Source organism: Capronia epimyces, assembly GCF_000585565.1.
Source record: "Capronia epimyces CBS 606.96 chromosome Unknown aczIQ-supercont1.9, whole genome shotgun sequence".
Lineage (NCBI taxonomy): Eukaryota > Fungi > Ascomycota > Eurotiomycetes > Chaetothyriales > Herpotrichiellaceae > Capronia > Capronia epimyces.
This window is the reverse complement of record NW_006912912.1, coordinates 1438169-1450864: the sequence shown is the minus strand read 5'-3', so window position 1 is coordinate 1450864 and position 12696 is coordinate 1438169. Positions and strand designations below refer to the sequence as shown.

At 52.9% G+C, this 12696-nt stretch overlaps 6 protein-coding genes across 6 annotated transcripts; 3 read left to right on the top strand and 3 right to left on the bottom strand.

Moving 5' to 3' along the window:
• Positions 1-531: 531 nt before the first annotated feature.
• A1O3_09507 (uncharacterized protein) lies at positions 532-977 on the bottom strand (the record flags this gene model as incomplete). Its single annotated transcript, XM_007739601.1, has 2 exons — positions 532-818; positions 869-977. 2 exons carry the CDS (start codon positions 975-977, stop codon positions 532-534), a joined length of 396 nt encoding a protein of 131 aa, XP_007737791.1.
• A 655-nt stretch (positions 978-1632) lies between these two features.
• On the top strand, positions 1633-2682 carry A1O3_09506 (solute carrier family 25, member 46; the record flags this gene model as incomplete). Its single annotated transcript, XM_007739600.1, has 1 exon — positions 1633-2682. The coding sequence occupies one exon, from the start codon at positions 1633-1635 to the stop codon at positions 2680-2682; it is 1050 nt and encodes a 349-aa protein (XP_007737790.1).
• A 920-nt stretch (positions 2683-3602) lies between these two features.
• On the bottom strand, positions 3603-6050 carry A1O3_09505 (uncharacterized protein; the record flags this gene model as incomplete). Its single annotated transcript, XM_007739599.1, has 1 exon — positions 3603-6050. The coding sequence occupies one exon, from the start codon at positions 6048-6050 to the stop codon at positions 3603-3605; it is 2448 nt and encodes an 815-aa protein (XP_007737789.1).
• Positions 6051-6414: 364 nt separating this feature from the next.
• On the top strand, positions 6415-7455 carry A1O3_09504 (uncharacterized protein; the record flags this gene model as incomplete). Its single annotated transcript, XM_007739598.1, has 1 exon — positions 6415-7455. The coding sequence occupies one exon, from the start codon at positions 6415-6417 to the stop codon at positions 7453-7455; it is 1041 nt and encodes a 346-aa protein (XP_007737788.1).
• Positions 7456-7481: 26 nt separating this feature from the next.
• A1O3_09503 (lysine-specific histone demethylase 1) lies at positions 7482-9691 on the bottom strand (the record flags this gene model as incomplete). The annotated part of the gene is made up of 4 exons (XM_007739597.1): positions 7482-8978; positions 9039-9250; positions 9361-9556; positions 9614-9691. The coding sequence occupies 4 exons, from the start codon at positions 9689-9691 to the stop codon at positions 7482-7484; spliced, it is 1983 nt and encodes a 660-aa protein (XP_007737787.1).
• Positions 9692-10199: 508 nt separating this feature from the next.
• A1O3_09502 (synaptosomal-associated protein, 23kDa) lies at positions 10200-11611 on the top strand (the record flags this gene model as incomplete). The annotated part of the gene is made up of 2 exons (XM_007739596.1): positions 10200-11501; positions 11552-11611. The coding sequence occupies 2 exons, from the start codon at positions 10200-10202 to the stop codon at positions 11609-11611; spliced, it is 1362 nt and encodes a 453-aa protein (XP_007737786.1).
• Positions 11612-12696: the final 1085 nt, after the last annotated feature.

The window sequence follows — 12696 nt, the reverse complement described above, 5'->3', positions numbered from 1 at the left end:
GAATGATGCAAACGCCTAAACGGCTACCCCAATCTAGGTCCATCTTCATTCTCTCACACGACTGTCTATAGACAGAGTCGGAGCCGCTGCTCATAACCTTTCAATGGTCTTCTTCAACCATCAAGCTTTCCTCCGAAGCGGACCTGAGTCTTCGCTCAGAATGACATCCCGCAAGAGGTGCCACCAGCTTGTCCTTTCTCTGATGCGGCGCAAGCTACTTCTCCGCTTATGACCCAACCCAGATCTCCCTTGATGAGGAGGCTTCTTTTGTGCTCCTGATGGTGCGAAAAGACGCATACCTCGCAAGCTAGACGGCATGCTGCCGATGCCGGGAAGCGGTTATGGCTGTTAGGGTCCTTGAGACCGGCACGTATGCACATGTCGTGGTCCTTGACTGGGACGGAAATACTCCTCGATATGTACCGGCAATCGCCTTGCGCTGACAATTGCATGTTCTTGTGGGCGCGGTGAATGGGTCCGACAGATGCCGGATGGTATGGCCGTGGCAATAATACATGCATCAGGAAGAGATCAGCTTTTCAGCAATTTGTTCCTCTTCTCTCTTCGCTTTCTTCTTTCCACCAATTTCTTATGCATCTTTTCAGCCATCTTTTCGTATCGTTCTTTTTCTTCTCTGGCCTTTCTCCGATCCTTGATGACTTGTATTCTTTCAGTCCGTTGCTGCTCTTTCTCTGCTTTCATCTCTTGCTCTTTGGCTTTTATTGCTTGCTTGATCTTGTCCTGTTCTTTCCTTTTGGCGTAGGATATCTGGCCAGCTGTCGGGCGGAATGCCTTTTTGGGAGCATGCCAGTTTTTGCCTGCGCACAAGTTAGTGTCATATATGTGCGTGCTTGGAGACTTCTTCTACCATTGACTCGCATCCCGGGCATCTGTATGGTCTTCGACGGTTCGGAAGGGGTCGCAGTGCTTAGTGTCCTTGAGGCGGCCTCGCCGGTGCCAGACAAAGCGGCAGTCATTGCGTAGATTCTTGCGTCGAGATTACAGTGCAACCGCAGAATCAGGCCAAGAGGGTATGGAGCACCGTTCAGACAAATCCCTAATCCGCCGGCAATTAACCACCTCGACGCAATTTGAATGCAAGTACTATGTGTACTAGAGGACGATGGAGGGAATTGGCGGTCCCGTAATACTTGGCCGCAGTAACAGAATTTGTTAATCTAATCTGATAATCATTATCTTAGCGTTCATCGGTCACCGCGCCATGCCTAATTCATGCATTTGGTTTCCGCTCTTCATGCGCCTTCAGCCTGCCACCCCTCGTCCTCACCCGCCGAAAAAAAGTGCCCTGTCACAACTCACGACATCGGTGCAAATTTTGTTTCTCACGCATTTCTAGCACGCATTGGCGGGTTCCATCAAGCCATACACGCATCCTCGTCCAGCATCAAGTATTGGTCTGGCAAATGCCGCCTTGAGATTTGCCCAGTCGACGTGACTCCTGGTTTCGATTCTCCACCGTAACCGACACCGCCTCGAGCGTCCTTCAAGAAGGAGCTTTTATCCTCCTCTGGCGAAGGGTGTCATTTCACACACTACAACATGTCTCTACAGTAGCAGACCTTGTCCCTGCAACCCGCTTTCAGTCCTCCTTCTCCAACCTCCCTTTTCTGCATGGCAGCCTTCAAAGATGAGCTGCCAACCGTCGACGGCCTCGAGCCGGTCCACAAGCCAACCCCACCACATCCTGACCTCGTAACCCCGCCAAATCAGAGCGTCGAGGCGTTGAAAGACATTTCCTTTGGGTCAATAGCAGGAGTGTTGGGCAAATTTGTGGAATACCCGTTTGATACGGTCAAGGTCCGGCTACAATCTCAGACGACCGAACTTGGGCCTCATCGGCTTCGAGGACCGCTCGATGCCTTCTCCGCTGCGTTTCGAGCACCCGAGGGACCTCTGGTCTCGTTGTACCGTGGAATCAGCGCGCCGCTTCTGGGGGCGGCAATCGAAACATCTTCCTTGTTCTTCAGTTATCGGATTGCCCAGGACATCATTGTGGCGAACTCTGCATCCCTCCGCCTGCTCCGAGACCAGAACGGCGGTAAAATCGAGCTCCCTTTTTCTTACCTCCTCGGATGCGGGGCTGCCTCGGGGGCGTTTACTTCTCTCCTTCTTACTCCCATTGAGTTGGTGAAATGCAAAATGCAAGTCCCTATCCCACCCTCTGATATGGCTGCAAAACTTGGCTACACAAGCGCGCAACCTCCTGGGCCTCTGGCACTAGTCCGCACAATATTCCGTACCCAAGGCATTCTCGGTTTCTGGCATGGCCAACTGGGGACTCTGATCCGCGAGACTGGGGGATCGGCTGCTTGGTTCGGCTCCTACGAGGGTGTCAAGATGCTGTTCTTGAAATACGACCCGTCGGTGTCACAGATAGCGGACGTCAAAGTCTGGCAGCAGATGTGTGCTGGCGCCGCTGCAGGAATGTCATACAACTTTGTCTTCTACCCCGCCGATACGATCAAATCGCGGATGCAGACCAGCGTTGCCGACGCCGCAGTGGTCAAGAAAATGACCTTTGCATCTACGGGTCGTCAATTATGGCGCGAGCAGGGGCTCAAAGGATTCTATCGTGGCTGTGGAATCACAGTTTTCCGAAGTGCCCCGAGTTCGGCTATCATTTTCAGTATATACGAGACCTTGAGGAAGTATTTTGGGTAGATGTTTGCAGAACATGCCACAGACATTCCCGGCGCCCTTTGAGCATGAACGCCACAGATCGAACCCAAAGAGAGTTAGCATCGGGGCAGGATAGTCATCTTGTGCCTTGGCGGAGAAGCAGGAATTCTTTGGACAGCGTGGTCTGTGGAGAGATCCAGTTCATGGAGTTTCGGCCACTGGCATAATTCCGAGCGTCCGAAAGCTGGATGAGTTGACACATTGTCGGATGAGATGGGACGAAATCTCTTCGACGACGATCATGGGGCCAACTATGGTGCAGTCGCCTCTTGAGGGCTTCCCTGAAGGGGACTTTGCCCAAGCATTCAGGGATCTAGATTGGGCCTAGAGGTGTCGGCGTCGGCGTTTGATATACGTGAAGTTTTCCGAATCTGCGGAGAGATGTCTTAGAGGGACACACAGCATCAAGCCTGTGAAGTCGCGTTCGCGTCAGCTTGAGTTTGTTGCAACCTATGCAGTGTTTCATTCGAGGGTTGAGGTTTCATGACTTGGCATATAGAGATAACGAGCATATAGAGTACATAGACTGGATGGATATTCGGAAACGATGGTTAGGTACCTTTTATGAGGAAAATGGGAAGTCAATGCATTTGGAATCTCTTCTGCCCCTCTTTCTTGGGACACTTCGATTCACATTTGATCCAGCTTGTAGCCTGCTTTGATTCAGCCTGCTGCAACCGTATCCCGCAACCGCAATCTTTCCTCCGCTTTGAACTATACAGAGTAATAAAGCGTGCCGAGCTCTCGGCGACGAGTGTAGCATACCTAGTAACGACAGCAACTTGGATGTGCCATCGTATCTTCAGGATGACCCTCGCAACGACCATTGGATAACGTGACAATGGGGGATGCCCTTGGCTCAACACACTGAAAGGTCACGATCAGTGCATTGGTCAATCAGCTTAGCTGCCTTCTTGAGGAGCCAGCTCATATGAGCCAGGAGAGTCGAGCAAGACAAGATCCGGAAAGTCGGCCCAGGTAGGATCAAATTTCGGGCCTAGTAGGGCTTCAGACAGTTGAGAGGGGTTGCTTCCTTGCTCGAGGCTCCTCGTGAAGACTTCGTGGGCGCTTGGGATCGGCACATGTTCTTGCTCCAGTTGAGCTCTGCAATCATGGACCAGACCTTGGAGGGCCTGTTGCATCAGCATCTCTTTCGGTTGGCCTGGCTGGTCCGGCAAGACCGAGGTGAGGACGACGTTGAAGTAGACGAGGTCTTTGAAGCTGGCGCCAGGATGGAGAAGCCGGCGTTTCATTGAATCGAGCGTATCCTTGACACTATCCATCATGTTTGCTGTCGTGTATGGCAGAGCTGGTGCTCTTGCGGCTTTACCGTGGTTGGGCGTCCCGTTCAATGGGGCTGATATTGAGCCTGCCGGAGTCGACTCGGTCTCTACTCCCTCCGTTACAGAAGTCAATCCCTGTCCCCTGGCTGCGCACGTAAACCGTTTGATCTCGAGGCATAGGCCAAGCATGGCCTGGCCCAGCTCGTACCTGTAGACGTTGTAGAAGAAATCCCAGTAACCTTCAGGTCGCGGGACGTTGACCTCGGAAAATTGTGGATCAAAGAGATCCTGGAAGGTTGTCAGCATCAGGCATGACTGCAGAAACCCTGCCCTGGCCTCCTGTTGGATGTGCTCTGCATTGGGCGCCGAGGCGCAGCAGGAATACAAATGCATCAGGGGGCGTCTGATGCTAATGTCGAGCTCCATCCGGGCCATCAGCCGAGGAGGAGTCTTGCTTGCTTGGTCGCCCATGTAACTGAAGCGCAGAGGCGGAGGAAGCTCCTGTAGCGCTCTTTCCAGGTACCGAGTGTGCAGAAGCACGTCTTGAAACTTCGCATGGCCAGGGCTGGAGCTGTCCATCTGTTTACACGCCGCAAGGCGACGCGGGAATGACTGCGAGAGTACGTACTGGCACAGGCCATCGGTCCATTCCTCCAGGGGTCGGGATTGAGGAAGAGCCTCTATCCCTTCAAAAATCTCTTCATCGTTGACGTTTTGTGGATGTTTCGCCGTGTATGGCGGGACCAGGCAGGGCAGCTTACATAGGATCGACAGCATAAGGTCGCACTCGATGATGGTCATCCAACAGCGTCGCCGAAGCTCCCCTTGAAAAACACTCACGCCGGGAAGGGTTGAAGGGTCTTGGTCCATTTTCATCACCAAAGCGTCTCGGACAAGCTCTCCGTTGAGCCGGAATAGGTCATCGATTGGAAATTTCAGATCCATCACGACCCAATTCAACATCAGCACCAGCATCTTGACTTGCAATGCTGGAAGCAAGTATCTCTGTCGGTCTCGGAGCCCGCGGAGGAATTCGTTGATGAAATTTAAGGCGATGGGTCGTTGAAGAATAGGATACGACATGCCGGCGTCGTATTCAGGGTGTGTGCCGAAACTTGCGGCGATTGCCAGGACGCCTACCAGTTGAGGAATGAATCCAAATCTACAGGCTTTCTCTCCGAGCCCGTCCGTGAAGAAGACTTTGAGTTGGTCCCTAAACTCGGGCCAATGCAGGATCCGAAAGCAGTGTTCCAGGTTGTCAAAGTAGTGAACGGCCAGTTTTTCGCAGAGGTGGAATGGAGGCAAGTGTAACCGTCGGTGGTGGTCTTGATTCGCCAACAATCCCAGCGACACTGGCACATTGCGACGCTTCTGGCTAGCTGTTTCAATCGCATGATGGAGGCACTGGAGCTGAGTCCGCAAGTTGACCATGTCAGCGCTGCCAGAATTGTCATGCAATTTTTTCAGAAATGAACATGCGTCCGGGAACCGCGGCTTCATTTTAGCCCTGACGGCAGGGCCATGTTCAGCTTCGGCTTCAGCTTCATCTTCATCGACGAAGATCCTTGACGGCGAGGAATCGTGCGGAGTGCGAGAAATAACTACCGACCCCTCACTTCCACTTCGTCGTTGATCCTGAGAGAGGAGAGCATGCTCCAGCCTTGCCACCCTCTCTTGGAGGTCTTCGATAACGCCTCGTCGCACCGGCACTGGCGCCGGTGAGAAGCCTTGTCTGCGCTCTCGGGGGTGCTCGAAGGTGTCTCTTGCATCACTTGCGCTGTCAGCCACCCCAAAATGGGCCTGCTCCAAGCGCGGCCTCTTGTACGCAATTCCCACGGCCGCTGAGTAGGCAGCGTTGAGCTCCGGTTCTTGTCCAGCTTGATATTCGCATCTCGCGGGGCGGCCAGTCTTGAGACATTGCTGACATGGATGCGTCCGATCACATTTGAGCTTCTTCCTTCTACATTCGAGACAGGAGATCACGGGCCGTGGTCGCTTGGTCGGTGCTGGTGCTGGCGTTGGTGTTGGTGTTGGTGCTGAACGAACATGGCTGGGTGTTTCCGCCATCTCCTCAGAGGCAGGCAATGTCACCGAGACGAGACACAGAGAGCCGCCTGGAAGACTGCACTACTGCATTCGACGAGGTTATACATGGTCAGAGGGTCAGAGACTCCGATCACCTTGCGCCTGTAGAGATCATGTGGTGAAGGTTACGTGTTTGAAACATGGGGAGCTGTTTGTCTGAGGTACTGAACATGGATAGATAGATACATGGACATCAGTTGGCCAATTGATTACGGGAGTTTTATTTTCGAGCCTCGGTTCGCGGGGCTCAGACTGCGGCAGTCCACCACCACCATCAGCAGGAGGGATTCGATACCAGTATCTCCTGGCGTCTTCTCTCCTGGCAGATACCATCTCAACTCTCGCCATGGACGCCAACTTCAAGCGCATCATTGACTTCATCCAGTCCAAAAAGAAACTCTCACATCCTTGGAAGCGCCAGGAACGCTACGATCAACCCTACTATTCCTTCTCTCCGCAGCGCGCTTCATGGCAGCAGACCTTACCGTCCAAAGCCCCCCCGACCCAGACCCAGACGACTGCGTCTCTCAGATTCACAGTTCTCTCATGGAACATTGACTTTATGCTGCCCTTCCCCGATGAGAGAATGCGCGCCGCCCTTAGGCATCTAGAATCGCAGGTCCAATCTGCTTCTAGCCCGACTATAATCATGCTGCAAGAGATGCTGCAATCCGATCTCACCCTGATTCAGGCTCAGCCGTGGGTTCGTGACAACTACTGCATGACCGATATAGACAGCAAATACTGGGAGTCTGGCCATTACGGCACCTGTACGCTGATCCCCAAAGCCTGGTCCATCGCTGCGGTGTTCCGAGTCCACTACGAAGCGACTGTCATGGAACGAGATGGTCTATTCGTCGATCTCGACTTTGGCCGTGGTCTCATTGTCCGGAATTGCAACACGCATCTTGAGTCATTGGTCGCCGATCCTCCAAGGCGGCCACACCAGCTCGCCACGTCGGCCAAGTTCATGCATGACCCGAGAGTTTGTGGCAGTGTGTTGGGAGGCGATCTTAACGCCATTCAGGACTTCGATCGAAGCCTCCACTCGGACAACGACCTTCAAGACGCCTATTTGAGCCTCGGTGGAAGGGAAGACAGTGACGGCGGATATACTTGGGGCCAGATGGCAGCAGTCAGCCAGAGACAGATGTTTGGGTGTAGCCGGATGGACAAGTTGTTCTTCTGTGGGAAGCTTAAATGCGAAACGTTCGAAAGGGTTGGCCTTGGTGTCGAAGTGGACGAGGACCATGTCAAAAAAACCTTGGTCGAAGAGAGAGGCCTGGAAAGGGGCTATGTCACGGATCACGTTGGTGTCAAGGCAGAGTTCAGTGTCGTTGGACAAGGATCCCAGGAGAATGTCAAGGCCGTCCCAGAAACGTCCTAGGCGGCCCACGCACGAGTTCATGCATCTCATGCAGTGATACCGGATGCCAAATTCGACTTCTCAATCACGCCGTCCATGATACTCCTTCCACTGATGACCCCGGTCGTACAAATGACAATCTTTCTTCTCTGCCCAGATTCGGTCATCTTACGTCCAATGAACCTCAAGGCCGCAACTTCTGCGAACGTGATACCGCCGAGAAACATGACAAACACGGTTTTCGAAACGCCGGTGCCAGCTAGGGCGGCCTTGACCTTTGCTGCCTTCTCGTCCGTTGGCTTCTGCGCAAGGGTGAAGGTCGGGCCCTTGACCGACTTCAAAATATCCTCAAAGCCTGTCCAGCCTGTACTCGATGACGTCAACGGTAATGGTGATTTATGCAGCGACTGAAGGTACTGTTTCTGGAGAACACACTGCACGATCCTGATGCTTAGCGGCGCATAGCCCGAATAGACGTACGCGACATCCTCCGGATCTTGTTCATTGTATTCGTCGATAATCAGGCGCAGTCCTTTGCGCAGATATGCATAATTCGTCTTGGTCCCCTTCTCAGACTGACTGCCTCCTCCACCAACTGGGAGGAGCAGTGCTGACGCGGACGACCGAGGCTGGAGAAGTTCCATGGTCTCCAACGCATCGAGAGTAAGGAGATGATGGAAACCGTAAGCATGAAGGATTTGGCGTCGAAATGAATCCAGATCCTTCGGTCGCAGTCCACCGGCCACAGCAGACTCGAGACATAGAAGGCGGAGAATGGTACTCAGAGGTGCATCCCGAGCAATGAGTTCTTCAATGGTTTCGTGCTGGTATATCGGATCAGTGCCAGCGGCTATATTCTGTTGAACCTCCAACTCTCGATTGAAGGTGTCGGAGCGGGTATGTTTGATCAGGTCATCGGCAAGGTTAGTATGGATTGCCAGGGACTGATGCTCCTGTTGGAACGTGGGCAACTTGTTCACGAATTCTCGTAATTCGTTGATGCCGCGAGCGTGGTGGCGTCCTTCATAGTCTGACTCAAGACGTCGAGCAATCTTGTTCAAATGTGGACCAATAAGCGCGAAGTTGGCGGAGCGAAGTTGTTCATACAAGGGATCGGACGAATCCAACTGAATCTTACGCTTGAATCCTTGTCGGACTGCCGGGGGTGGAGGCGTTGAGGACGAACCGGCCTGGGACCGCTGCTGAGGAGCAGCTCCAATGATGGATGAGTCGACTTCGGCCCTGTTGTGCTTGATCCCCACCAGCTCGTCAATCAAGCCTTCGTAGGTCAACTGTGTGAGCAATGGAGTGGCGAAGTCAACGTCACGATCAATGATGATCAGTTGTTCAATTGAGGTACTCGGCATGCTGGTGTATTGTGTAGCAGCTTCGTCCGCGTCTAGCTCTTTGCGTGCTCGAAGTAAAAGGTTGGCAAGTTTCCTAGCATTGTCGCCTTTCCCCAGGATGCGCGGGAATAAGCCATGTCGCTGCTGAATCTGCATGAGAGCTTTGGCAGCGAGATAGAGTGGTCCCGGATCGTGCCTCTGTGCATGCGGATTAGAGTCACCACTTATCTACAATCTCAGCTTTCACTGCAAACGTACCAAGTAGAGGTCGTTGAATGTTTCGTCCATTTCCAGGGACAGCATATCATCTTCCAAGGGGAGAAAGAATATAGGCAGCTCCAAGATGTTGACGTCGCCCAATACCCCTGCATCCTCGAGGATTTTGTTGGAGACAAGGGTTCTCCGGGGAACCCATATAACCGAGATTTCATGCTCGACAGAGCCATTCTTCTGGAGCTTCTTGATTTGTTCTGAGATAGGAAGTGTCAGCATTTGATTGGAAAGAAGACTGACAGCGGGAAACACAGGAAGCTATCCACGCAGTCCCCTCTGTGAACCAACCGTACCTCTCTCGACTTACCTGCTACTGTCTGAACCAAGCTAGGCTTTTCTCCATGAACCAGATAAACAATATTCCTCTGGGATGAGTCGGTGTTGCCATTTTCTAGCTCGAACACCTTGTCTACGCCGTATTCCTTGAGCTGGGAAAATTGGACGAACAATCCCAACCCCCCGGTCAAGTCTTTTCCAATTACCAGGTTCTTCTTGCCCCGGACCTGTGGAAAGGATCAGCACTGAGATAAGAGACGGTCTGCGCTCTTGTCCTTGCTCACTCCTTCAAGTAGGCCGAGGAGCTCTTTTCTCGCTTTGTCTCGGATGTGTTCTGCTTCTTTGTCTATGTTGGGGGCCATCAGCCCTAACCTTGATTGGAGCCTTACGAGGGCTCCATCAGCGTATGATATGAGGCCAGTGGTACCCGGCAGCTGGGCCAGTCTGGGGTTCAAGTTGTAAGCTTTTAAATTGGCCTATAAGGTAGTAGTAGTACTACTTGGTACCAGCGCAAGATTCACCGCGGTGGCTGTTCGCGACTCGGAGTTCTGAGGTCAAACTTGGCACCAGACTTGCCAAGGCAAATGCAAAAGCGGCGTGTCGGGCGGTTGAGGTCGAGACTCATTAGTAGGAGGCAGGTGCGGAGCCTGGCCGCATAGTTGACTGCGGCAGAGCCACTCCTGATTCCGTTCTGCACCGCCTGTCAGCCACGTCCTCGCGTTTCAGCTGGACGGCTTATATCAACCACGTCGACGCACCTCCCTCTGTGAACTGCTCCCAGAGAGAGTAACAACTACCAACTGCTATCTCTACTGTTCGACTTTCACTCCTCTGTCGTCCGCCACAGCCTCCCCCTCCGCCTCCGCCTCAATGGGCAAATTCAGTTTCAAGAAGGGTGACAATGAGGAAGACTCTAGCCGACTCGCATTGTTTGGCTCCCGATCCAAATCCAAGTCTCCTGCTCCTCCCTCCTCAAACCCCTACGCACAGACTGCTGTACCCCCAGACCCTTATACGAGGGCAAAGATGAATGCTGGGATCGCACCTCCACAGGGCCAAGGGCAGGCTGCGGCTGGATACCGCCCTGGACCAGGGCCTCAAGGCAGCTTCAGCGGTTTGCCAGGCCCCGGACAACAAAGACCGTCATTTAATAGGGACAATTCATTTGGGGGAGGGCCGCCAAACCAACCTACAGGAGACAGCAGACACGATCCCTCTCAGGCTAGTGCTGGCAGTGGTGGATACGGTGCCGAGAAGTTCGGGAATCAAAATGGATATGGCGCTGGAGGCAGTGGAGGTAACCCGTATGCCAGCATTCAACAGACAAGCGGCATGATGAGGCAAGGCGGCTATGGCGGACTCGGACCTTCCAGCGTTGACAATGACCCAAACCGGGACGCACTATTCGGCGGAGTAAAACAACGTCTGGAGCAAAAGCAACAGAGCCCGGTAGGTGGGCCTCCAGACTATCAGTACGACGCCTCTAAGAATGCTGGGGATCAGAGTTATGGAGCTTATGGCGACCGGCAACTCACCGCCGAGGAGGAAGAGGAAGAGGACATTCAAGCGACCAAGCAAGAGGTTAGGTTTATGAAGCAGCAAGATGTGGCTTCGACGAGAAATGCTATTCGTGTCGCTGCTCAAGCTGAAGAGATGGGCCGAAACACTCTCGCCCGGCTCGGGGCACAGGGCGAAAGGATGCATAACACTGACCGGAATCTTGACATTGGAAATAATCACATCAACATTGCCGAAGACAAAGCGAAAGAACTGAAGACCTTGAACAGAAGCATGTTTGCAGTTCATGTAAACAATCCCTTCACCGCCAAGGATAGGCGTGCTCGTCGCGACGAGCAAATCATGGATCGGCATCACGCAGAACGGGAATCCCGAGAAGCCACTCGAGAAGCCGCTTTCAAGAGCACTCAGCGCATGAACCAGAATTTCAAAGGATTGGATGACGTCTCAGTGGGACCTAAGAGCAAGACAAACCTTGCTGAGCGCGCAAAATATCAATTCGAGGCCGATAGCGAGGACGACGCGATGGAAGACGAAATCGACCGAAACCTTGACGAGCTTTCCGGGGCAGCCAAACGCCTGAATCTCTTGGCTCGTGCCACGGGTGAGGAGGTTGAACAACAGAATCAATTGATACAGAATATTGCTGAGAAGGTAAGCTGGTTAGACCCGATCCTAGATCATCCATGGCTAACTCGTACCAGAGCGACCGGTTCGACGATCGACTACACTTCCAAACCGAAAGACTCAAGAGAATACGTTGACGACTTATATGCGGTTGAAATTTCGAAACCAGTGCTGGACAGCCTGCGGAGAGTGCTCTTCGGTTACATGTATGATTGGCGCATGCCAGCAGGTGTTTCAGCCTGACCCTTACTGCCTGGATGTGGGTCGAACGGTAGAGCCTTGTTGCTCTGTTCAATAGACCAGTCTCATCCATGAGACCATTAGACATTTTGATTTGCGTGTTGCACAAAGGTCTATTCCGAAAGGTTTGCACGCGTTTCGGTACAGGCGGGAATTTGCCATCATACTCAGATGATCGTCCTCGGCGATCTCCCCGAATCAATGGGAAAATTGCTTTCATGCATGGATTGGAGTTTGGAACAACGGACTAGGTTACTTTTATGGGCAGTTTTCAGGGCTGCGCCCGCGCGTCAATGCATACCTGTGTATATGGATGAGCTTCGTATCACCTTCTAGTCTTCTGGACGGACGATGGTCGAGCGTCTGACGAAAGACACATTTTGTTCCGACACCTTTCAACTTCATGCTACTACAGTATGTCGCTTTATGCCTACTGGCACTGTTCACAGCAAAGCCGTGAACTGGTGGTGCGATTTTTCACCACCGATGCTCTAGTGTTTCGAAACTGAATGTAGGCCATGCTGTCGCCTCGCCACTGCCAGTGTCTCAAGCCTCGTTTTCGCTGGGAACGATGGTGCGATGTTAGAGGAACTGCACATACTACAAAAGACGGTGTGCCTCTTGGTGGGTGTTCGAGTCGTCAAGCTTCGTCTGTCAGACACTAGAAGAAAAGACTACGGAGATTAAACAAATCCGCTAGCGAAGCGAGGCTCCCGTTTCCCAAGGGGCTTTTTTCTCGAGCTGGTGTCTGAATCGGTGGCAAGCGAACAGGTAGGCGAGATCGTTGACCATGGGATGGGAATTGTCCTGCCGAAATTTGATCTGAGGTCGTCCAGCTTTCGGTTTTCGGGTTTGGGTCATCCAGCGACGGGAGAGTCACCGTTGAGGCGGCTCTCCCTTGTGAAGCTGGGAGCACCAGGAGTTTGGTTTACTACGTACTTGTACGAGTAGTAGGCTAAAGGAGACCCGGCACCAGCACCCC